This window comes from Aegilops tauschii, chromosome 6 (genome assembly GCF_002575655.3).
Source record: "Aegilops tauschii subsp. strangulata cultivar AL8/78 chromosome 6, Aet v6.0, whole genome shotgun sequence".
NCBI lineage: Eukaryota > Viridiplantae > Streptophyta > Magnoliopsida > Poales > Poaceae > Aegilops > Aegilops tauschii.
In genome coordinates this window covers 23,069,447-23,096,359 of record NC_053040.3, presented here as the reverse complement: position 1 = coordinate 23,096,359, position 26,913 = coordinate 23,069,447, and the positions used below count along the sequence as shown (strand labels likewise).

Sequence of the window (26,913 nt, the reverse complement as noted above, 5' to 3'; positions counted from 1 at the left end):
CAGTGTAGGGTATACAATAGATCTGGTACACAACATGGCATACTTTATAGAACCTATGGCTGAGGCATAGGGAATGACTTTCATTCTCTTTCTATCTTCTGCCGTGGTCGGGCTTTGAGTCTTACTCAATTTCACACCTTGTAACACAGGCAAGAACTCTTTCTTTGACTATTCCATTTTGAACTACTTCAAAATCTTGTCAAGGTATGTACTCATTGAAAAAACTTATCAAGCGTCTTGATCTATTTCTATAGATCTTGATGCCCAATACGTAAGCAGCTTCACCGAGGTTCTTCATTCAAAAACTCTTATTCAAGTATCCTTTTCTGCTATCCAGAAATTCTATATCATTTCCAATCAACAATATGTCATCCACATATAAGATTAGAAATGCTACAGAGCTCCCACGCACTTTCTTGTAAATACAGGCTTCTCCAAAAGTCTGTATAAAACCATATGCTTTGATCACACTATCAAAACGTTTATTCCAACTCTGAGAGGCTTGCACCAGTCCATAAATGGATCGCTGGAGCTTGCACACTTTGTTAGCATCTTTAGGATCGACAAAACCTTCTGGTTGCATCATATACAACTCTTCTTTAAGAAATCCATTAAGGAATGCAGTTTTGTTTATCCATTTGCCAGATTTCATAAAATGCAGCAATTCCTAACATGATTCGGACAGACTTAAGCATCGCTACGAGTGAGAAAAACTCATCGTAGTCAACACCTTGAACTTGTCGAAAACCTTTTGCGACAATTCAAGCTTTGTAGATAGTAACACTACTATCAGTGTCCGTCTTCTTCTTGAAGATCCATTTATTTTCTATGGCTTGCCGATCATCGGGCAAGTCAACCAAAGTCCACACTTTGTTCTTATACATGGATCCCATCTCAGATTTCATGACCTCAAGCCATTTTGCGGAATCTGGGCTCATCATCGCTTCCTCATAGTTTGTAGGTTCGTCATGGTCAAGTAACATGACCTCCAGAACAGGATTACCGTCCCACTCTGGTGCAGATCTCACTCTGGTTTACCTACGAGGTTCGGTAGTAACTTGATCTGAAGTTACATGATCATCATCATTAGCTTCTTCACTAATTGGTGTAGGAGTCACAGGAACAGATTTCTGTGCTGAACTACTTTCCAATAACGGAGCAGGTACAGTTACCTCATCAAGTTCTACTTTCCTCCCACTCACTTCTTTCGAGAGAAACTCCTTCTCTAGAAAGGATTCATTCTTAGCAACGAATGTCTTGCCTTCGGATCTGTGATAGAAGGTGTACCCAACTGCCTCCTTTGGGTATCCTATGAAGATACATTTCTCCGATTTGGGTTTGAGCTTATTAGGATGAAACTTTTTCACATAAGTATGGCAACCCCAAACTTTAAGAAACTACAACTTTGGTTTCTTGCCAAACCACAGTTCATACGGTGTCGTCTCAACGGATTTAGATGGTGCCCTATTTAACGTGAATGCAGCTGTCTCTAATGCATAACCCCAAAACGATAGTGGTAAATCGGTAAGAGACATCATAGATCGCACCATATCTAATAAAGTGCGGTTACGATGTTCGGACACACCATTACGTTGTGGTGTTCCGGGTGGCGTGAGTTGCGAAACTATTCCGCATTGTTTCAAATGAAGACCAAACTCGTAACTGAAATATTCTTCTCCGCGATCAGATCGTAGAAACTTTATTTTCTTGTTATGATGATTTTCCACTTCACTCTGAAATTATATAAACTTTTCAAATGTTTCAGACTTCTGTTTCATCAATTAGATATATCCATATCTGCTCAAATCATCTGTGAAGGTCAGAAAATAACGATACCCGCCGCGAGCCTCAGCACTCATCGGATCGCATACATCAGTATGTATTATTTTCAATAAGTCAGTTGCTCACTCCATTGTTCCGGAGAACGGAGTTTTAGTCATCTTACCCATAAGGCATGGTTCGCAAGCATCAAGTGATTCCAAAATCCCATCAGCATGGAGTTTCTTCATGCGCTGTACACCAATATGACCTAAACGGCAGTGCCACAAATAAGTTGCACTATCATTATTAACTTTGCATCTTTTGGCTTCAATATTATGAATATGTGTATCACTACGATCGAGATCCAACAAACTATTTTCATTGGGTATATGACCATCGAAGGTTTTATTCATGTAAACAGAACAACGATTATTCTTTGACTTTAAATGAATAACCGTATTGCAATAAATATGATTAAATCATATTCATGCTCAACGCAAACGCCAAATAACATTTATTTAGGTTTAACACTAATCCCGAAAGTATAGAGAGTGTGCGATGATGATCATATCAATCTTGGAACCACTTCCAACACACATCGTCACCTCGCCCTTAACTAGTTTCTGTTCATTCTGCAACTCCCGTTCCGAGTTACTTCTCTTAGCAACTGGACCAGTATCAAATACCGAGGGATTGTTATAAACACTAGTAAAGTACACATCAATAACATGTATATCAAATATAGCTTGTTCACTTTGCCATCCTTCTTATCCGCCAAATACTTGGGGTAGTTCCGCTTCCAGTGACTAGTCCCTTTGCAGTAGAAGCACTTAGTCTCAGGCTTAGGTCCAGACTTGGGCTTCTTCACTTGAGCAGCAACTTGCTTGCCGTTCTTATTGAAGTTCCCCTTCTTCCCTTTGCCCTTTTTCTTGAAACTAGTGGTCTTGTCAATCAACACTTGATGTTTTTCTTGATTTCTACCTTCGCCGATTTTAGCATCGCGAAGAGCTTGGGAATTGTTTTCGTCATCCCTTGCATATTATAGTTCATCACGAAGTTCTAGTAACTTGGTGATAGTGACTAGAGAACTTTGTCAATTACTATCTTATCTGGAAGATTAACTCCCACTAGATTCAAGCAATTGTAGTACCCAGACAATCTAAGTACATGCTCACTGGTTGATCTATTCTCCTCCATCTTGTAGGCAAAGTACTGTCAGAGGTCTCATACCTCTCGACACGGGCATGAGTATGAAATACCAATTTCAACTCTTGGAACATCTTACATGCTCCGTGGCGTTCAAAACATTTTTGAAGTCCCGGTTCTATGCCGTAAAGCATGGTGTACTAAACTATCAAGTAGTCATCATACCGAGCTTTGTCAAATGTTCATAACGTCTGCATCTGCTCCTACAATTGGTCTGTCACCTAGCGGTGCATCAAGGACATAATTCTTCTGTGCAACAATGAGGATAATCCTCAGATCACGGACCAAGTCCGCAACTTTGCTACTATCATCTTTCAACTTAGTTTTCTCTAGGAACATATCAAAAAATAAACGGGGAGCTATATCGCGAGCTATTGATCTACAACATAGTTATGCAAATACTATCAGGACTAAGTTCATGATAAATTAAAGTTCAATTAATCATATTACTTAAGAACTCCCACTTAGATAGACATCCCTCTAATCATCTAAGTGATCACGTGATCCATATCAACTAAACCATGTCCGATCATCACGTGAGATGGAGTAGTTTTCAATGGTTAACATCACTATGTTGATCATATCTACTATATGATTCACGCTCGACCTTTCGGTCTCCAGTGTTCCGAGGCCATATCTGCATATGCTAGGCTCGTCAAGTTTAACCTGAGTATTCCACGTGTGCAAAACTATCTTGCACCCGTTGTATTTGAACGTAGAGCTTATCGCACCCGATCATCACGTGGTGTCTCAGCACGAAGAACTTTCGCAACGGTGCATACTCAGGGAGAACACTTGTACCTTGAAATTTAGTGAGAGATCATCTTATAATGCTACCGTCGATCTAAGAAAAATAAGATGTATAAAAGATAAACATCACATGCAATCAAAATATGTGACATGATATGGCCATCATCATCTTGTGCCTTTGATCTCCATCTCCAAAGCATCTTCATGATCTCCATCGTCACCGGCATGACACCATGATCTCCATCATCTTGATCTATATCAAATGTGTCGTCACATGGTCGTCTCGCCAACTATTGCTCTTGCAACTATTGCTATCGCATAGCGATAAAGTAAAGCAATTATTTGGCACTTGCATCTTATGCAATAAAGAGACAACCATAAGGCTTCTGCTAGTTGCCGATAATGTCTTGACCATATCACATCACAACATGCCCTGCAAAAACAAGTTAGACATCCTCTACTTTGTTGTTGCAAGTTTTACGTGGCTGCTATGGGCTTGAGCAAGAACCGTTCTTACCTACGCATCAAAACCACAAGGATAGTTCGTCAAGTTAGTGCTATTTTAACCTTCTCAAGGACCGGGCGTAGCCACACTCGATTCAACTAAAGTTGGAGAAACTGACACCCGCCAGCCACCTGTGTGCAAAGCACATCGGTAGAACCAATCTCGCGTAAGCGTACGCGTAATGTCGGTCCGGGCCGCTTCATCCAACAATACCGCCAAACCAAAGTGTGACATGCTGGTAAGCAATCTGACTTGTATCGCCCACAACTCACTTGTGTTCTACTCATGCATATAACATCTAGGCATAAAACCTGGCTCGGATGCCACTGTTGGGGAACGTATTAATTTCAAAAAAATTCCTACGCACACACAGGATCATGGTGATGCATAGCAACGAGAGGGGAGAGTATCGTCCACGTACCCTCGTAGACCGAAAGCGGAAGCGTTAGCACAACGCGATTGATGTAGTCGTACGTCTTCACGATCCGACCGATCAAGTACCGAACGTACGGCACCTCCGAGTTCAGCACACATTCAGCTCGATGACGTCCCACAAACTCCGATCCAGCAGAGTTTGCAGGAGAGTTCCGTCAGCACGACGGCGTGATGATGGTGTTGATGATGCTACCGGCGCAGGGCTTCGCCTAAGCACCGCTACGATGTGACCGAGGTGGAATATGGTGGAGGGGGGCACCGCACACGGCTGGGAGAGATCAACAGATCAACTTGTGTATTCTAGGGTGCCCCCGTATATAAAGGAGCAAGGGGGAGGCCGGCCGGCCCCTGTAGGGCACGCCAGGAGGAGGAGTCCTCCTCCTAGTAGGAGTAGGACTCCCCTTTCCTAGTCCTACTAGGAGGAGGAAAGGAAGGAGGAGAAGGAGAAGGAAGGAGAGGGAGGAAAAGGAGGAAAGGGGGGCCGGCCCCCTAGTCAAATTCGGTTTGGGCTAGGGGGGCCGTGCGCCCTGCCTCCTCTCTTCCACCACTTGGCCCATGAGGCCCATTACTTCTTCCTCGTATTTCCGTAACTCCCCGGTACCCCCGAAAATACCCGAATCACTGGGAACCTTTCCGATGTCCGAATATAGTCGTCCAATATATCGATCTTTACGTCTCGACCATTTCGAGACTCCTCGTCATGTCCCCGATCTCATCCGGGACTCCGAACTACCTTCGGTACAAAAACACAAAAACTCATAATACAATCGTCACCGAAATTTTAAGCGTGCGGACCCTACGGGTTCGAGAACTATGTAGACATGACCGAGACATGTCTCCTGTCAATAACCAATAGCAGAACCTGGATGCTCATATTGGCTCCTACATATTCTACGAAGATCTTTATAGGTCAAACCGCATACCAACATACGTTGTTCCCTTTGTCATCGGTATGTTACTTGCCCGAGATTCGATCGTCGGTATCTCAATACCTAGTTCAATCTCGTTACCGGCAAGTCTCTTTACTCGTTCCATAATACATCATCCCGCAACTAACTCATTAGTTACAATGCTTGCAAGGCTTATAGTGATGTGCATTACCGAGTGGGCCCAGAGATACCTATCCGACAATCGGAGTGACAAATCCTAATCTCGAAATACGCCAACCCAACAAGTACCTTTGGAGATACCTGTAGAGCACCTTTATAATCACCCAGTTACGTTGTGACGTTTGGTAGCGCACAAAGTGTTCCTCCGGTAAACGGGAGTTGCATAATCTCATAGTCATAGGAACATGTATAAGTCATGAAGAAAGCAATAGCAACATACTAAACGATCAAGTGGTAAGCTAACGGATTGGGTCAAGTCAATCACATCATTCTCCTAATGATGTGATCCCGTTGATCAAATGACAGCTCATGTCTATGGTTAGGAAACTTAACCATCTTTGATCAACGAGCTAGTCAAGTAGAGGCATACTAGTGACACTATGTTTGTCTATGTATTCACACATGTATCAAGTTTCCGGTTAATACAATTCTAGCATGAATAATAAACATTTATCATGAAATAAGGAAATAAATAATAACTTTATTATTGCCTCTAGGGCATATTTCCTTCAACGATATCGCACACGGTGATCCTCTATCCAACTATTTTTGTGGAACATACATCTTAGGTCCTACCTGGTTCATGAACATCATCTAGCAGTGGCTCTAGTGCTATTGCCGCACGAACCGTTGCCTGATTGTTGCAGTTGCGCTCTGATCAAGTTGCATCGGCGACGTGGGGAGAGAATCACAGCAGTCAGCAATGGCCAGTGACAAATCGCTGCGTTACGCCATGCGAGCGGTGTGTGGCAGCGTCTCTCGCCAAATACCCTCCACTTGCAGCTGTCCACGAGAGGACCGACCGCCCTCCACGAAGACCATAGTAGTACTCCGTATTTACACGGGGTGGCGGATTACAATACTGGATAGGTTCAACCGAGTAAATAGCATCTCTAGCTGAACCCTATCCTATATCCATAACTTATGCTTTTCCAAAACGTCAACTCCTTAACAATGAAAACCTTCTAATAAAAGAGGTCAAAAATGAAAACCCTAACTCCTCTAAAATGACAAGTTAGGAAAGTGTCCGGATCTAACTGAAGTACCGAACCCCTACATTTACCTCCTAATTTTTTTTGGCTAGCTTTGCCATCCTTTGTCATGTACTCCCTTTGTCGCATAGAAGGAACAAGGAGGGAGAGAGAGAGAGAGAGACTTCCACATGAGGGTCTAGTTTGTTTGAAAAGTTATGTTTAGGGGTTTGATTAGGTTCGGGTTTTTTTAACTTCTCAAATTTGAGGCATTAAGACTTAAGGAGACGTTGAAGTAGTAATTTATCATTCATCAACTCCTCACAAGAGTTCTTAGCCTTTTTCAAGGAGGCAAGTTCTTTAGCATGAAGTTCAATGTTTGCGCCAATTTTCAAGCACAGTTCATCATTTCGTGCTTCCTCGTATTGGACTTTCCGCTCAAGGATTTCATTTTTTTCCTTTTCCTCGGTGATGAGGGTTTCGAGTTCCTTAATGGTGATGGTGTGCTTACTCACCATCTCCATAAGCATACGAAACATAGTGAGCTTCTTTCCTTTGAGGGAGCGCATGAACTTATTTAATTTAGCAAGCATAGGATCATGTATATCATCATTATCATAATTATCCTCCGCATCAAGATACTCATCACAAGGAGTAGAAGGAGCGAAAAAAGGAGGGTTTGACCGTGGAGTTACCTTGACCTTGTCAGGAGAGTTTTGGTCCTCTCCATCTTCTACCACGGCCTTTGCCACTAGGCACTTGTGAGCGTTTCCCTTGTAGTCTTTCATATAGTTGTAGGTGACAACATCACCACTTTTGTTGACTAGCCTCAAGGTGTTTTGAGAATCTTGAGCTACTCCGGCAACACCACTAACATAATCCGAATTGGATTCTTCATGAGCAACCATTGCTTTCCCATCTCTCTTCTTGAGCTTGGAGTTCAAAGGATTTGGAAAGGTCTTGGGAAACCTTGGTTTATCTTCTCTCTTCTCATAAGGGCACTCGTGGAGAAGTGGTTGGTTTCTTCATAGTTGTAGCATTTTCTCACTTTCTTCCTCTAGAATCTTCCCTTGAATTTTCCCGCGCTAAACTTCTTGACAAAGAGGGCAATGTCTTCGTATGAAGGGCTCTCATCGGAGTAAATCGCATCACCATCTTCATCATCTTCTTCTTCTTCTTCTTCGTCACTTTTTGCTCTTCCTCACATACATGCATCGCCTTCAAAGCAAGATTGATCTTTGATGTTGAGGTACATGCATGGCAAGATGTTTTGTAGCATTTGCCTTCGATTCTTCGAATAGTTGGAAACTGGATATGATGTCATCCGGAGTCATTTCCTTAAATCCATGATGTTGTCTTATGTCCCACACCATTTGGTGATGATATGGAGTAAGAGCATGAAGTAACTTGTCCATGAGAAATCACTTAGTCAAGTTGAATCCATCTTGTGTATTGTCACAATCACAAGACTCGATGTCAGCGGTGAGAGTCATGTGACGCTCAAGGGGCTGCTTGGGAGATTCACCTTTCTCCATATAAAAGTTTTGCAATTGACCCTTGGCAATTTCATATTGAGCAAGCCCGAGAGCGGAGGTACCGGTCTTGGTCCTCACAATGCTATCCCATAATTCCTTGGCACTTGTGATGTGTATGTATGGTCTCCTTTGCTTGTCATTCATACCTCTCCTTATGCACATGGTTGCGGTGTCATTGAGATTCTTGTCATATATTTCTCTTGGTGTAAGATTCTTAGGGTCAACGGCTTGGTAACCATACTCCAAGATATCCAACATCTCATCATTTCCATATCGAAGATGATCCTGCATAGCAACTCTCCACAAAGCAAAATTGGTAGTGTCATCGAGTAAAGGAGGTTTGCCTTGAGGGTTATACTTTGGTTTCTCTAGTTGAGGTCTTGCATAAAGCCAAGGAACACTGGAGTGTTCATTACTAGGAGGTTGTTGGCCAAGTGAAGGAGTAGACACAGTTGGCCTCGAGGCTGCACCACCCGAAAGTGGTACAAGCGTCGTGGTTAATGTGGCTAGTCTCATTCGGACCAAGGCCTCAAGAGAAGCATCATGCCCCTCCTTTTGCTTAGCAAGCGCCCGTTACAGATCCTCATAAGTGAAGGACTTGGCTTTCGTGGAAGCCGCGCCCTTAGACTTCGGATCCGCAACAAGGGAGTCCCATCGAGGTTCATCTCGCTCTAGGGCGGTTAAGCGACAAGAATAGAGCACGAGGCTCTGATACCAATTGAAAAGATTGAGATGGACCTAGAGGGGGGTGAATAGGTACAATTACAAATTTTAATTGTTACTTAGCAATTTTAGGCGATAATGTGGAATATGAAAGTGAGCCTAGCAATTGCAAGAATGATGCTAAGATCTAAGCAAGGTAAAACAAGTAACACAAGTATGTGAGTAAGCAAGCACAATATGATATAAGTAAAGACTAAGAGACAAGTAACCACAAGTAGGAAATTACGGTTAGGAATAACCGCAGCTCCGAGAGACGAGGATGTATGCCGATGGTCACTTCCTTGGAAGGAAGTTACGTCACCGTTAGAGAGGTGGATGTTACCACGAAGGCACACCAACGCCACGAAGGCTCACCCTATCTCCCTTTGAGACAACACCACGAAGGCGTTTCTCAACCACTAGTGGTAGACCTTTGAGGTGGTCTCCAAACCCTCACAAACTTTCCAGGGGTAATCACAATGGTCGATTCCTCTCCGAATGACTCCTACCGCCTAGGAGTCTCCAATCTCCAAGAGTAACAAGATCAAGGGAACCGCTCAAAACTTGCTCAAATCACGAAATCCTTTGGTTGAGAGGAGGAGAGAGAGACGGTCTATCTTTTGATTGGAACAACACTAAAGAATCCTCACAAATGCTCTTGGGATCTACGAATTGGTGAAAGCAAGAGAGAGTGAGAGAGAAAGATGTTCTTGGAATCTTTGCCCTGTTTTGGACCGCTCCCCCACGGGGTGGGAAGAGGATATTTATAGTCTTAGTGCAAAAGTGGCCCTTGGGGGTCACTTATGCTACACAGACACCGGACGTCCGACAGGTACCGGACGTCTGGACAGAAAAGTTGGACCGGACGTCCGGCAAGCACCGGTCGTCCGACACACAGAGAAAACAAAGATCTAGTGTAGTAGAAGAGAGGGAAGACGCACACGGAGCGGACGTCCGAGAGTGTCGGTCGTCCGGTGTACGGTCGTCCGGAAGGAACGGACTTCTGTTAATTTCGACTCTGTGAAGTGGTACTGGATTAACGGTCACCACCGGACGTCCGGAAGCCGGTCGTCCGAAGGGACCAGAAATCCGAGAATACCTCTTTGTGATATGGCACCGGACATCCGGAGAGCACCGGACGTCTAGAGGACTGGGAAGCACCGGACGTCCGGAGACCTTCGGTTGTCCGGACGACAATATAGACCAAATAGCATAGTCAAGATAGGAACACTATCTAAGAGATTTTATCCTAGATTTTGAGCAAGTCTTTTGCGAGAACCAGTGATCCCCTCTTAATAGTGCAAGATTCCTATACTCAAACAAAAAGAAAAACATAGAAAGATCTAAGCTTTTGTGTCTTGTTTCTCCTTCCTTTGTGTATCTTGGATATGTCAACCACACTAATATCTTTCGGGAACAAAACCTGAGATGCACTTGACAGAATTGATTAGTTCCCTATATGTATGATTGTCAATAACTATCAAAATATGATTAAGGGCATGATTGCACTTTCAAGCACGATGCAGCGCACGGTGCAGCGGGCTGGCACACGGGCAAGGATCTCATCAGCCATGAACTCGTCTCTGAAGATGGCCTCCTTGTATGCCTCGGACGCTATGGCTAGCCGGAAGAGTTAGCCTGAATAATGATGTAACCAACGTACACCACCGGCCGCCCGCCCGCCCGCCCGCGTTGTATATGTGATACGTATATACATCTATACCTAATCTTTATCTTTATCTACTAATAAAGCGGCTATTACTTCTGATCGTTAGTCATTAAAATTACCGTTCAAGTTGGTAAAAATTACCAATTCCACATGTAAGTGGGAAAACGATTCGTTTTTTTTAAGTCGCCGTCGATAGTGTCTAGTTCATCTACGGAAATGCCCTTGCACAACACAAGCAAACAAACCACTGTACTCGCTTAGGCCTCTTTTGGTTCATAGGATTGAAATTTTATAGAAATAAAAAAATCATAGGAAGTGAGATGACATGCATATCAATTCCTATAGAGGAAGAGATGTAATTTGGTGCACAAGATAGGAATTTTTTTATTGAGTTTAGGCTAATTTTTTTTCCTCCAAAATATGAAGGATTGCTTCCTATCATACATAGGAATAGGAATCCATTCCTACAAACCAAAGGGCTTCGAAGGAATTTTTCCTTTGCAAATCATATCCTATAAAATTCAAACCAAAGGAGGCCTGGGCGTTTCTCTAGCATCAAGGAGACCTAGGTCCGAACCCGGATCCTCCCCGCTTTTGCAGCCTTTTTTTCGCGAATTTCAGTTGGCATAATATAGAGCTACCTCGCCAAGTGTTGCTTAACAGATGGTCTACACAGTACAATTATGGCCAAAATATTCTCGTTTTAACTCTTTTTTTTTTGCAAATTCAAGTATTTATTTAAAATATTCATATCTTTCAAACCCCAACTCGAAATTTAGCATGTTATATATGGAAATTGCCCAAAAAAATTACAGATTCTAAATATAATGTTATCTTGCATGTTAATTTTTTTTTAAATTATTCTTATGTTGCACCCTTAATTAGTACTTTTCTTTTTCTATTAAAGACACACACGTTTCTTACTCCCGGGTTTTTTGTACGCCGGTTATTACCAGATTTTCATTCGTTGTTTGGTTCGTCCATTTGCACATAAAATAAAAAAGAAAGTAAAAAATGTTCACAATTTTTAAAAAATGTTTGCAAATAGTATAAAGTGTTCATGATTTCAAGTATGTGCACGAGTTTCAAAAAATATTCATGATTTCAAAAATTGTTCATGATTTCATGAAATTGAGAGTGATAGTGTATCTCAATGATGCAACGAAATATGGTCATAGCCACTGACGATTATGAAGAAAAATCTCCCGTTGCAATGCATGGGCCTTTTTGCTAGTAATAAATAAAGGGACTATTGCTTCTGGCGATACGTTATGAAATTTGCCCCCATCCGGGTTTACTGGGCCGCCCCACCAAAACTCTCGTACCAAGGCAGAAATCAGGCACGGTTTTCTAGTGATGCAACCGTGCATGGTAATTGCATGCAATACTTTGGGTTCTGCCTCCCTAAGACTAGCCACAATGGATAGTAACATAGAGTAGTACCATGCCCATGTTACTACTCTATGTTACTACCTCTGTAATGGGGAGTAACATATGTGTGGTAACATGCAACACTTCATTTATTAAGCTATAGACTCATCTTGCCTTGATATGTGTGATGTTACTTATACTAGTAGTAACTAGCTATGTTACCACATGCCTCTCTTTCTTTATTTATTATTTGCCACATCATCTATTCTATCTAGATATGTGTGATGTTACTACCTATGTTACTCCCACTGTGGGTAGTCTCCGGAATTAGTATTTTGTCTCCCACGATCCAATCAGCGAGCTTCCTCTCGCATGCATTGCCCCACGCTACAGGTTGGGAATTAATTGCAGGCTGTGAGACGTACTGACGCGGTGGCGCTCTAGATGTTCACTTACAAAGCGTTTCACTTTTCACAGCACAACCGAGTAAGCGGCCCTGTAAACGCGTACGCGCCGATGCTACCCAGCGGCCCTGTAAACCAGGACAGAGGTAGCATTACCCACCAATGCCACCGATAACTAATAAAAAAACATTTCACAGAATCTCCACATGGGCCGGCCAATGTAGTAGGAACCTCCTATACTGTGCTCTGCGCGCTTGGAGAAGACATAGCACGCCCATTTCGGCCGGGCCATGTCCGGGCGGCCTGTTTTCTAAATTTCATTTTTAGTTTTTCTTTTCCTTTTCTGTTTTTGCTTTTCTACTTTAATTAATTTGGGACCTCAAAAATGTTTCGAAAATTAAAAAAAAAATGAGATTTTTAAATATTATTTTAATAAATCATAAAATGCTTGTGGATTCAAAAAATGTTTTAGATTTTGTAAAAACATGTTTTCTTATTCAGAAAATGTTAGAAATTTTGAAAATAAATTTTCGGGAAATCCAAAATGTTCATGATTTTTTTTAAAGTTCGTGACTTATAAAATAATTTATTTATTCATAAAATGTTCGCTGATTTGAAAAATGATCATGCATTTCAAAAAATGTTCGTGAATTTCAAAAATTGTTCCACCAATTTCCAAAAACATGTTCACTGATTCAAGAAAATTGTTTTTAAAAATATTCACAATTTTTAAAACTATTTGCGAATAGTATAAGATGTTCATGAATTCAAAATATGTTCTTGGTTTTAGAAAATGTTCGAAAATTTATAAAAGTTTACACAAATTTGAAAAATGTTCACGACTTCAAATATGATCATGAGTCTAAAAAATGTTCATGATTCCAAAAATTGTTCATAATTTCACGAAAATTGAGAGTGATAGTGTATCTTAGTGATGCAGCAAAATGTGATCATGGCCATTGGAAAAAAATCCTGTTGCAACGCACGGTCCCTTTTGCTAGTCTAGTAAAATAGAACAAAATTGATTCTTATTGTCTTCGCGACGAGGAAATACTTACTATAAAAAGAGAACAACTCGATCCGAGTCCTAGCTAGTTCGAGTACACGACCATGTGCCATGTTTAAGCTTAGGCATCATGAATCTCAACATTCCGGACAGAATCTGTGTGGCTGAGCAAGCAAAGCTTCTCTTTTGCAACAAACCGGCTTCTTATTAGTACCTCTGTATTTGCATCACCTTGTTGTTAGTACTTGCATCAGTAACAGTAGAGTTATACGATATTGCGCGCATACCTGCATACTTGTGCTTAGTCGAGTTGATGCCTCATACCCGTTCAGTCAGTTCGGCAAGATAATAATATAATTAATAATTTCAGTCATTATACGGGTTTTACATTGTACGCTCCCACGAGTGTTCGCATTTTTCACTGACACGTGGGATCCTCTCTTCAGCTTCCCTGAGGAGACTTCCAGATGACTTACAAGACACATCTATATACATGTTGGTACTTCTATGTAGACAGTATGCTCTGAAGACTGCACATGACTGCATGTATATTGCACAACGAAATGTGAGAGACGAGGGAAAGTGAATAACATGGTACTACAAATTTCGGACTGTATTCCACGGTTCTAGTCACATGGACACATCACACGCGAATGCTCCTAGAAGCAAGGAGATATTCTCAATCAGATAGGGGCGCAGGTCATGCAGCTTCACGGCATTCAATACGCTGACACTTCAAGAGGAGGTGCACTGCTGATTCCAGGACTTGCTTGCAAGTGTACAGAGACCAAAATTTGGCCATCCACTTGCTTGCAAACGGATTGTGTCTTGGACTCCAGGAGAAAGGATTTTATTTTCCCAAAGGGTGGCAAATTGCTGGATGTGATCCAAGGTAAGTCCCTGATTGATGTCGATTGAGAGATTAAATGTGTTACTCCACATACATAAGGGATCGTACCAGAACATTATGCCACATGTTTCGTTCACAGGTGCAGGGCCAGTCACCAAGTAGGAAGAGAGGGCAGGTTATAACCATAAGAAAGATGGTAGATGTAGCTTCGGAATATGAAGCTGCCATTTGCTAAGAAGTTGCAACAAAGTATGAGCTAATGAAACTGTCAGACAGTGTTTCCCTCCTTGCTGACAAAATATACACCGTGCAAAGAGAAGCTTACACAAGGTTTCAATCAGTTCCCTGTTCCAGATAAGAGTGGTATTTTTCAGGGAGAAACCTCTGATACTGCTGACATTTCACCCCTGAAGCAAGTGCAGTCAACAGGTCAGCTGTGGAAGCTTCAAGGGTGAAGCTCCTCTCATAAATTTTGGATAGGTAAGACCCAACCCTGTGCACCTCCCCTTTCTGAAGTAACATTCTAACAATAGCATTTAGTATAAAGTTGTCGGCGGCACGGCCATTCTTCTCCACAGAAAGGAAAAGACCATCAGACTTTTGCAGAGACCGCTCTTCTGTAAGCTTTTTTCAGACTACTCCTTTTTTTATTAAGCTATACATAACAGCATCCGGCACTAATCCTTTGGCCAACATATCATCAAACAAATCTGTGGCTTCTTCCTTTCTGCCACCTTTAACCAACACACTAATCATAATATTGTAAGTCCCAACCTCAAGCGGATAATTTGTTGAAGATAGGTGTTGAAACATTCTTAGCGCTCCATCGACACAGTTATTTTTACAAAGGCCTCTGAGAATTATGTTGTAGGCCGCAATATCCACGTGTATTCCACTGTCAATCATCCTGAGATATAGTTTAGTGGCAGCAACAGTCCTTCCAGAATTTAACAGGCCATACAGCATTGTTCTGTAAGTGATGACAGAAGGCTCAACTTTCTTTTCCAACATCTCAGTGAAAACAGCTGATGCGTCATCTATCATTCCATTCTTAAAGTAACCATCAATCAATATGGTATAGGTGAAAACATCCGGTTTCAAGCCAGTTGAGAGCATATTGCCAAGTAACTTCCTCACTTCATCCACCTTTCTAACGAAAAAGTACCCATGCATCAATGTGCCATAAGTATGAATGTTAGGCTTAACACCGATGCGTACCATCAGGTCAAACATATCTTGGGCTTCGATAACCCTTCCACTTTTGCAAAGGCGGTCCATAAGTATGGTGAAGGACACGATATCAGGATAGATGCCGCGATTCAACATTTCAGAAAATAGCTCATGAACCTTCTCCCATTTGCCACAAGTACAAAAACCACTAATAAGGGTGTTGAAAATTACGATATCAGGAGCTAATCCTTCGGTTATCATTTGATTGAATTGGCACATAGCATCATCCATTTTGCCAGCACTGGAAAGCAAGTTTATTACCGCTCCATAGTTAGCAACATTAGGGTTCAATCCTTGCTGCCGCATTTTTGTAAATATATGCATTACCTCACCAAACATTTCTTCTTTAGGACATGCAGATATGAGTATGTTGTAGACATAATGATCTGGTGAGATACCATTTTCTACCATCAAATCAATGAGACAATGCATATCATGAAATGATTTTTCCATAGCATAACCATGAAGCAGAATACTATAGGTAGTAACAGACGGTTTTTGGCCCAAACTGACCATAGAATCAAAAATCTTCCTAGCTTCTGCGCATCTTCCGCTCTTGCAAAGATAATCCATCTGTATATTGTAAGTTATCATATTTGGTTGAACACCATTTATAGACATGTGCTCGAAAACCCGTTCCACCTCTTTGCATTGTCCTGATGAATAATATCCATGTATTAGGCTAGTATATGTGGTAGTATCTGGCAGAATTTCTCTATCAAACATTTGTTGAAGAACCTTCTCAGCCTTGTCCATCGCATGGACCTTGCACATGCCAGAGATGATTGAGTTGTAGGTCACAATATCTGGCGAAATCCCCCTGTGTACCATTTCACAAAATAGGCTGTAAGCTTTGCCCACCTCGCCCTCTTTCAACAAGCCATCAATTACGGTGCTGTAGGAGACCAGATTAGGTTGGCAGCTACCTCCGTGCTCAACCATCACGTGAATCAGCTCGAGAGCCTCTTGGCTTCTCTTCTCGTTGCAGAGACCCTTGAAAAGAATGCTGTAGGAGTAAACATCCGGCGTGCAGTTAAGCTCAGGCATAATTCGGAGCACGATGTCCATTCCGTAGCTGGTCTTCTTCTCCGCACAGACGGCCCTGAGCAGGTGGCTGAAAGAGATAACGGATCCTGCCGCAAATCCCATCTTAATGATGTGGCCCATGGCAGCGAAACCAAGGTCCAAGCGGCCCGCAAGGCAGCAGCAGTCGACTAGAATGCCGTAGGTGATATTCTGGGGTGCCACCTTGGTTCTTGCAATGCGGTTGAAGAGGGAGACGGCGAGTGCAGGGCAATCACGGCCGACGACAATGAGGAGGCAGTTGATGGCAGGAACTGAGGAGGGCCGAGCAACCGGGAGCAATTCGTCAAACAGGTGGAGTGCATCCTCGGTGCCAATGTTGCCAGCGCGGTACCGGGCCTTGATGTTCTGCTCCAAGATGCGTCTGCCAGCGGGGACGGCGCGGCGGCTCATAGCTCCACCTGGCCTGAGCCTCGGATCTGGAAGAATCTGGCAATAGCAGAGGACGCCGCTCACCCCCTACCGTATCGGCGCAGCCTGGGCATGAACCTACGAAAGCAGAGTGAGGAGGATGAGCATGCTATATGGTAGACGTCGCAGATCTCCGGTGCTCACCATAGATCTGCTGCTGCAATCTGCTGTAGATGCGGCTGCCGGCCGGCGAGCTGGTCCACACGACGACAACGTTGAGGGCGCGAGGAGGAGATCTCCGCCGCTCGCTGCCGCCTGCCTCGGCCCTGGCGCCGAGGAAGACGAGACGATCCTCCCTGGCCGGTGGCCTCTGCCGTTCCGACGCGGAGGAAAGCGAAGCTCCAATCTCGTGAGGGCCTCCCTCAACGCCGCCGGCGCCGGCTCTCTTTTTCTTCAGAAGTGTCAAGTGGCTGTGCGCTCCTGTATCTACAATAGGTCACCTATATCTTCAGAAGTGTGAAGTGTGAAGTGACACTGTAGATAAAATGTAGCAACAAAAACTAAAATGGAACTAGTATCTACTACTCCCTCCGTCTCAAAATTCTTGTCTTAGATTTTATCTTAATACGGATGTATCAAGTCACGTTTTAGTATTAGATACCTCCGTATCTAGACAAATCTAAGACAAGAATTTTGGGACGGAGGGAGTATCTTTTTGCGGGGAACTAGTATCTACTTCCTCCGTCTCGAAATAACCGCCGCTTAAGTCGGATGTATCCAAATGTATTTAGTTCCAGATACATTTGTTTGAGCGATAGTTATGTGACATACCTATTTATCTATGAATCTACGAAAAACACAATATGAATCAAAAATAAAAGAATAGGATAAAAAATTCTCAAAATAAGGAACATCCAATCATTGATGTAGTAAATGAACAAATCACCATCATAGATATTGACCGTACACATTTGGCATCTAAATTTTATACTAGAAGGGTTGTGCGAGCTTTGCTGGTGTTATTGTGTTTTCATTACTTTTTACTCCCTCCATTTCAAAATATACTGTGTATTTGTTTCTTGAAAAACAAACCTCTTTAGTAACCAAATTTGTAGAGAAACATATCTATATATATACCATCAAATCGGTTACTTACTAGATTCATCTTAAAAAGATTTTTCATATTTTATTTAATTAGTATTGTTGACCCGCTCAAAATGTGAACCAATTCCAAAATTAAAGGAATTGAATGGGAGAACTCCTTGAGAAGTTGTTGACCCAATCAAAATCGGGTGATCCAATTCCAAATTTGGAGACATTAATTAACTATGGGGCCTTAAAAATTAGGGAGCGTAGTGTGTGCTTAATAACTAGAAGTGTTTAGTGCACTTTGCTGCGCCCAAGATTATTCCGATGTAATTTTCATTAGCAAATCTAATTCATAAGCTTTCAAAGTACAAGAACTGTTTTTTTTCTTGAAATAGGAATCAAAAGTCAGAGGAACATCTGCTTCCAAATATGACATCAACAACTCTATGAAATATCACTAACTACTCCATGAATTCACATTCAACTCCCAAGCAACTTGCGGCGAAAAAATTCTCACAAGAATCTCCAAGGAACACAGTAAAATGTAATGAATCTAAGAGAGTAACAACTCAAACAACCTCGGGAGCTTACTCTTGTTGGGTTTCATGCACTTTATGCAAGAACAATAGACAGTGTACCACTATATAGAGCTTGATGCCTAAAACCATCATTGCATCGACTTCTTGCTTCAGAGTAGTTGTATAGGCATACAACAAGGAGTAATTTCTTGAGATAAGTGGCTCTGTGCCCTCCCCTATTCGTTTTCTGTAAGTGATTTAAGTTGAAGCTCAAGCACAACTTTGAGACTGTTACATCACACAATAAATCCACAACAACAAAATTAGGAACAAAATTGCATTTAGTCTATAATTCCATACCTTGTTCTTTGTTGCTTTATAATCCCTCATCGTGTCTATGCTTCCCATTATAGATCCAGGGATGAGATCACATTGCAAACATAAGATATCTTTAAATGGGATCATCGCTAAATAAACCAAGTGTTCCTTAAAATCTTAATAAAAACAACTTACCAAAGTTGTGAAAGGCAAGCCTCACAAAATAGTAGTGTTTCTTAAAATTAAAACAACGATTAGTGTTCCATGATAGCAGCAAGGACTTGCGCCTATAGGACCAAGAAAAAACACTTATGTCATTGGCACCAGCATTGTAGCACCCTTCATCTGAACGTGGCCGACCCATCGTCGTTGTGGTGCACTATATGCATTCCATGTGGACTATGACCTATCTTGCACTCATCAGTTCCTTCGAAGATTGGCCATCGTTTTCTTGTATTTTTTTATCTCCTTTTGACCATTCTTTCGCTTCATGTCCAAAGGAGTCACATCATTATGGAAATGTTTCTTCTCAACAGGTTTATCTGGATATTTCTCCCAACTTTTCTCACCAACTTGACCAATGCAATCACGGATGACATGAATATATTTTAGTTTTATCTGAAATTCCTGCTTCCGTTGATGCCCTTCAGGTATAGATAAGAATAGACATATCCAAATTGGTTATGCCTAAAAGGTCTCTGAACCACTTACAAAAAAGATGGCCTAATTTTGAGGAATTTCAATAACCAAAAACAACACAACTGAAGGAAAGGATGGAATCAAGATAATCCGCAACCAAGAAAACTACCTCACATATTAATTTGGAAAGGAACTAACTAAGAAGTGGTCGATAATTAAGAGATTAGAGATGGTTAGAAAGAAAACAGTGACATAATGAAAGCAAGTGAGAGTCTATAAGTAGGATAGAATACTCAAGCTGATAAACAAGAAAGGGCATCCAACTGCTCAGTTGAGCTAGACACAATGCAATGCATATCCAGGTTTTAACATGCGAACCAAGAAGTGTCTGACAAGTTGAAGATATTTAAAATGAAAATGTTGCATACTAAAGCAAAATGAGAAACCTCTAATAATGATATCAATACATTATTGTGCAAATTTAAGAAGATGGTCAATGTTTCCAAATAAGTAAAGCAGTTGTTCGATGCCAACTCATGTTTTAACATGCGAACCCTTGAATTGAATGCTGAAAACAGGTGACTATTTTAAGGACATCGGGAAAAACAAAGTACGTATATTAAAGAATCCTCATCTTCTATATCTAAATAGCTAGCCCCCACTAACTTTTTCTCTCAACATACGAGCATACCACATCATCCCCCAACATGCATGCATGAGAAAAGGCCCACCCCAGTATCATATGTCTCTCAACGTGCAAGCATGCCACTTCATCATTAAACATCCATGAAAAAAGACTCATCTCAACATGCAAACATACATAAGAATTTCATTCTATTATGCTATTCATGTTTAATAAACTTTCTACAACTATATAGTAATCGAACATAATAAATTATATGTATTTTCTGCGGGGTATCATCTAGTTAGTTTAGTATTACTACCTTCCCCATTAGGAGGTACACCCGTACTATGAATTTTAACCTTCCACATTTATAGTATGATAATTAACAAGGAAGAGAGCTGAATATGCTTGTAGCAAGCACGAACAACATTACCAAGAATCACTATATCAGTATGTCATGTCCATAAGAACCGGGCTAAGAAGCATCACATTTTAAAAGAAAATTTACCATCAAACTAACCGGTCGATGCCTATCAAATTAATAACTACTCCATCCGTCTCATAATATAAGATGTTTTTGCAAGCTGGAGTATCATTTATTTTTGTTGTAGTATACTGTACCAACCAGCAATCATTCATATATGCGTATCCAAGATGCAATACGGAAGTGCATGAATAGAAATAAGAACAGACATCGCTGGAAAGTATAAAACGGCAGTAGTCAAAAATGTTAACAAAAGGACATGTAGACGGGGAAAATGCATTGGAGCAGTTGGGCGCCACACACACCTATACGAAAATAGCATTAAAAGAATATCAGGAAATTTTGAAAAAAAATCTGAAATTTTGGAATAAGAAACCTGGGTGTCCATTGTACACCCGTATTCATTTCCGTGGGGAATGGGTGCCCGTGGTATCCGCGGCGTAGAAATTACGATCCGACATACATTACATCCAGCTTTTTCTTCTACACATACATTTTTTTTGTCTTTTTACTGACATTACCACGGGCAGCCATTCCCGACGAAACTGAACACACCTAGGTTTCATCTATATCTATATCTATATCAATATCTGCATGCACTTAATATATTTTCAAATTAATTATCCACTAATCGTGCTTAGTGGGACTGGCTTTTTGATTGTAAGGTCGAAACAGTCATACAGCGATACAGTACCGTGCGGCTCTTGCATCTTTGTTGACGCTCGTTTGCTCCATAACTCTTCCATAGTATCAAATTACCCTTCCGGTCTTCGCGATGGAAGGCAACGGCCATACTATGAGATGATGACATGCATCTCAACAGAACATGAACAGCAAGGGATGCTGGTTGACGAGCATGCATCACCTCGTCTCATGGTGCCAAAAATAAGGATCATGCGTCTCGCCCCGGGTGTTGTATAGGACTCGGAGGATCTCGTTTCGCCATATAATGGCTGCGGCATCGGTGGATTGATCTGCTCTGTTCTCCACTTCTCCTAAGGAAATTAATTAGTCTGGCGTGGATCACAGCAGCAGTATCGTGGGAATACGTAGCTTGATCTGCCACGCTTAATCACATCCAACTGCTTATATTCCCATATGCACGGCAGATCACAGCAGCCTGGCATCACAGATCACGGCGGAGACTATATGTGCTCGCCACGTGGGTCTAGCACCTTCACTACTCATACTTGCATTGCCCGGCGTTGACCTCGTCTGCGCGTGCCGGCCGGCCGTACCAAGTGTATAGATGCAGCCATGCAGGTCCCGTCACTAGCTACATAGCAGCTCCCGCGATGTTGGTGCGATCTACTGTAATTTTGAAGTTATGTTTCGGTCTCTTAATGAAGATATTGTGGTTCGATGACAATGCACTTGTAGGGGATTATCTCTGGCCCAATTATATTCAATGCCCATGGCTTTTCATATTTTTTGATGGGCAACTGAAGAGGGTTTTTGAAACCTATGGAGGTTGTCAAATTTATGAAAGGTGGCATGCATGCACATCGTGAGATTACGCGTGCATTCGGTGTATTGTTGGTGACACCTTGTTTATCGGGCATGTTTTGCACAGAGTATGTCTCACAAGGAAAATCGACACCTTAGTTACAAAAAATAATGCTAAAAACCAAAACAACACCGTATTATAAAAAAATAATTCCAAAAGAGCATGCTTGGACAGAGTATGTCTAGCACAACCATTAACTGATTTCGGTCCCTAACCCATCAGCACCAACAACTACAATTGTTCCCTTGCCTATCAACACCTCAAATATAAAAGCATGTCATGTACCTATGTTGGATGCGTGATAAAGAGAAATGACGCTAGTGTTGGAAGACCTCTATTGTCAGCTAGCATCGGCAGCCACCAGGGTCATGCCGACGAGGCTCCTAAACCCTATGATTGCCTATGCATGGCTATGCCGTTGCGGCTTTACTTTTTTTTCGTCATGCCTGCAGCAATCAAGCAGACGAGGGACTTTAAATGTGGTGTTCTAATCACGTGCGCATCTTTGGGTTGTCGGTGCCGTTTTTGGGACGACACGCACATCAAGACATCATGTGCACATCAGATGTGTTGTTGGCGACGCCATGTTTACCAGAAGCACGTTTGTACAGAGTTTGTGTCATAGGAAAAAATCCTAAAAAAGAAAAACAACACTGTATTATAGTACAAAATAATCTTCAATTTTTTTCAAAAAACACACAATGCACCAGCCGGGAATCGAACCCGGGTCTGTACCGTGGCAGGGTACTATTCTACCACTAGACCACTGGTGCCTTTGACAAGCTGTCACTCAAGGGCGACTAACTAATCCAAATTAGTGCGACTGCCTCTTTGATTGTAAGCTCGACATGACGATACAGTACCGTACGTGCTGCTCTCGCATCTTTGCTGACTGTCGTTTTGCTCCATACTACTTCCATACTCTCGCATTTCTCTTTGTCCCTAGCTCTTTACCACGTCAGGCGGCCATACAAATCAACATGCGCACGGCAATATGATGTGACATGCATCTCTTTTATTTTTGATTGACAGTACGATAACATGCATTTCCACACAACAGCGAATAAGGACCATGTGTCCTGCTCCGGGGGTTGTATAGAACTATGGAGGATCTCGTTTCGCCGCCACGAATCTGTGTGAATCAGCTAGACATACTATCTCTGTCATGGTTTATCAGTCCTCCTCGTATTTTGAGTTATATTTTGATCACTCTTTTAATTAATAAAATATGTGTTACATGTAGCAAAAATAATATCATCGGAAAATATATTCAAATACGATCCAGTCATATAATTTTTCATCACATGCATTAATCCCTTGTTAGTTAGATCTATGTTTAAAATTTGACACAAAATATAAAGAGGACCAATAAACCAGGACGAAAGTAGTATCAATTAGTCTGGCGGCGGATCACAGCAACAGTATTGTTGGACCGCTGGGATAAATTTGCGAATCGAAGGTACGTAGTCGATGGGAATCGGTAGTAGCTTGATTCGCCTCGCTTAATCAATACAACTGCTTATATTCCCATACCATATGCACGGCAGATCACAGCAGCCTGGCATCACAGATCGCGGCAGAGACTATCCGTGCACGCCACGTGGGTCAAGCATGCACCTTAACTACTTGCATTGCGCGGCGTTGACATCGTCTGCGTCTGCCGGCCTGTATACATGCACTTCCCGTCCGTCACTTGATAGCAGCTCGCGCTGATATATACTACCTGGAGAGAGAGAGAGAGAGAGAGAGAGAGAGAGAGAGAGAGAGAGAGAGAGAGAGAGAGAACTGCTGCAGCAAGGCAGGTTAGTAGGTAGCAGCAATGGCGGCGGCGGAGATACTGGCCGTGGAGAGCGGCACCGGGCGGCAGGAGTACGTGCAGGACGGGTCGGTGGATCTCCGGGGCAACCCCGTGCTCCGGTCCAAGAGGGGCGGCTGGACCGCCTGCTCATTCATCGTAGGTAGGCACCATTTCCGACCAACCAGTTGATCATGCACACACATGCTTGCTTCTCTTCTTCATGCCGCCAACCCATCCATGGCAGTGTACGAGCTGTTCGAGCGGATGGCCTACTACGGGATCGCGTCCAACCTCTTCGTCTACCTCACGGAGAAGATGCACCAGGGCACGGTGGAGGCGTCCAACAACGTCACCAACTGGTCCGGCGTCGTCTTCATCACGCCTCTGATCGGAGCCCACCTCGCCGACGCCTACCTCGGCCGCTACTGGACCTTCGTCATCGGCTCCGCCATCTATTTCATGGTAACCAACCGTCTCCTCATTTTCTCACTTGAGCCAATTAGCTACGCAACGTACGTACATACGGCGGAGTACTTGAGAGCTGGATTTGTGTGGCATCTTTCTTTGATCACGCACGAATTTCTCGAACAACAGAACAAAACATTGAAAAATCAATCGTTTCTCTTGCATACCCGCACACGCGCACACAATTTGATCTTTTCACAGAACTCCGACTTTTGTTATTTTACAGAGCTCCCTTGATGTCATATCGCCACAAAATTTTACACGCAGCTAGAAAACTTGTGTATATTCCCGGCAAAAAGAAAAAAGAAACCTTGTGTATATTTGGTACCAAGAAAAATTATTTTAGAAGTTTCTGACTATTTTCTATGTTAATGTTCATCCGCAGATGCTCTGGTGCACCACGCCGTCCTCAAACACGGCTAAATTAACAAAGTAGTACTCCCTCTGTTCACAAATATAAGATGTTTTGGTTGTTTTTTTGAATAAAAAATGTATATAGACACGCTAGATTATTTCAGTCCGTATGTATGTATCTTAAAATATGTAGTCTGTATGTAATCCATTTTGAAATACATAAAATATCTTATATTTGTGAATGATGGGAGTATGTATCATGTACTTCCTCCGTTCCGCAATATAAGATCTTTTTTCAAGTTAACATAGCTTGGAAAATAGTCTTATATTATGGGACGGGGAGTAGTATATAGTTGTATACTTGTTCTGGAAGAAAAAAATGGGACTAGAAATGATGTGGATGCCTTGATATGTAGGGGATGATGCTACTAACGCTGGCCGTGACGGTGGGAGCGCTCAAACCTCCGCCATGCGTCGACAAACTCTGCCCATCGCCGTCAGCCCTGCAGGTGGGCGTCTACTTCGGCGGGCTGTACATCGTCGCCTTGGGCAACGGCGGCACAAAGCCTAATATCTCAACCATGGGCGCGGACCAGTTCGACGACTTCGATGCCCGGGAGAAGACCCACAAGCTCTCCTTCTTCAACTGGTGGATGTTCACCATCTTCACGGGCATCCTCTTCTCCTCAACAGTCCTCGTCTACCTCCAGGACAACGTGAGCTGGTCTGTCGGCTATGGCATCCCCACTCTTGGCCTCGTCGTCTCCATCGTCATCTTCCTCGTCGGCACGCCTATGTACCGCCACAAGGTGCCTCAGGGCAGCGCAATCACGCGCATTGGCAAGGTGCTCGCCTCCGCGCTGTGCAAACAACGCCTACCCTTGCCGGCGAACGCCGATGAGCTGCATGAGCTGGAGCAAGAGGCGTACACGAGGAAGCACAAGTTCCGGATGGAATCCACGAACGACATGTGGTTCCTCAACAAGGCATCCGTGAAGGACGTCGGTGGCGAGTCCTCGACCTCAAAATGGAGCCTCTGCACGGTGACGGAGGTGGAGGAGACAAAGCAGATCTTGAAGCTGGTCCCTTTTGTCGTGACCATGTTCATACCTTGCACGCTCATCGCCCAGACCAACACCCTGTTCGTGAAGCAGGGCACGACCATGAATCGGCACATGGGGCCACACTTCGAGATCCCGCCGGCCAGCCTCGGCGCGTTCGTCACGCTCTCCATGCTCATCACCAGCGTGGTCTACGACCGGCTGTTCGTCAAGGCCGCGCGAAGGTACACCAATAACCCAAGGGGCATCACCCTCCTCACGAGGATGGGCATCGGGCAGGTGATCCAAGTCGTGACGATGGCGACGGCGGCGCTCACCGAGAACCGGCGCCTGAGCTACGCGCGGAGCCATGGGCTGGACGTGACCGGTGGCCACCTCCCCCTCACCATCTTCGTCCTCCTGCCACAGTACGTGCTGATGGGCCTGGCGGACGGGTTCGTGCTCGCGGGCGAGATCGAGTTCTTCTACGACCAGGCGCCCGAGAGCATGAAGAGCCTCGGCACGGCGCTGTCGCTCACCGCGTACGGCGTGGGCAACGTCCTTAGCAGCTTCTTCTTGTCACTGGTGGCGCGGGTGACGCGCGAGAGGACGGGCAAAGCCTGGGTGTCCAACAACCTCAACGCCTCGCACCTCGACTATTACTACGCGTTCCTCACGTTGCTCGCGGTCGCCAACTGTGTCGCCTTCGCTGCGCTCGCCAGCAGGTACAAGTACAAGGTGGAGTCTACTAAGACCATCGACATCGACGTGGACGTGCAGCTCAAGCGATAGGCCGCCTACAAGATTCACTCTGAGTCAATGGCTTGACACTATAGAGAAAATACAGTCCATCCGTTCCAAATTACTCCCTCCGTTTCATATTAATTGTCGCTCAAACGGATGTATCTAGCACTGAAATACGTCTAGATACATTCGCTTCAGCGACAACTAATATGGAACGGAGGGAGTACTTGTGGTGGAAATGAATGTATCTAGACGTATTTATAGTTTTAAATATATCTATTTCTATCCATTTTTGTGATAAGTAGTTCGGGACGAAGGGAGTAGAAAGTGAAGTATTCCAAGTGTATTGATCTAACCATGGTGCGCGGAGTATACGTAGTGTCAAGAAGTGCTT

At 43.1% G+C, this 26,913-nt stretch overlaps 1 protein-coding gene, 1 non-coding gene and 1 pseudogene across 2 annotated transcripts; 1 reads left to right on the top strand and 2 right to left on the bottom strand.

Annotated features, from left to right (window-relative positions):
• Positions 1-13,943: 13,943 nt before the first annotated feature.
• LOC109767594 (uncharacterized) lies at positions 13,944-17,428 on the bottom strand. Its single transcript, XM_020326340.4, has 2 exons — positions 17,143-17,428; positions 13,944-17,076 (listed from the first exon to the last, which is right to left on the bottom strand). The coding sequence occupies exon 2, from the start codon at positions 16,978-16,980 to the stop codon at positions 14,905-14,907; it is 2,076 nt and encodes a 691-aa protein (XP_020181929.1). The 5' UTR covers positions 16,981-17,076; positions 17,143-17,428; the 3' UTR covers positions 13,944-14,904.
• Positions 17,429-22,820: 5,392 nt separating this feature from the next.
• Positions 22,821-22,891, bottom strand: TRNAG-GCC (transfer RNA glycine (anticodon GCC)). Its single transcript has one exon. It is a non-coding gene; the product is annotated as a tRNA-Gly (tRNA).
• Positions 22,892-23,914: 1,023 nt separating this feature from the next.
• On the top strand, positions 23,915-26,603 carry LOC109767597 (protein NRT1/ PTR FAMILY 5.2-like; annotated as a pseudogene).
• Positions 26,604-26,913: the final 310 nt, after the last annotated feature.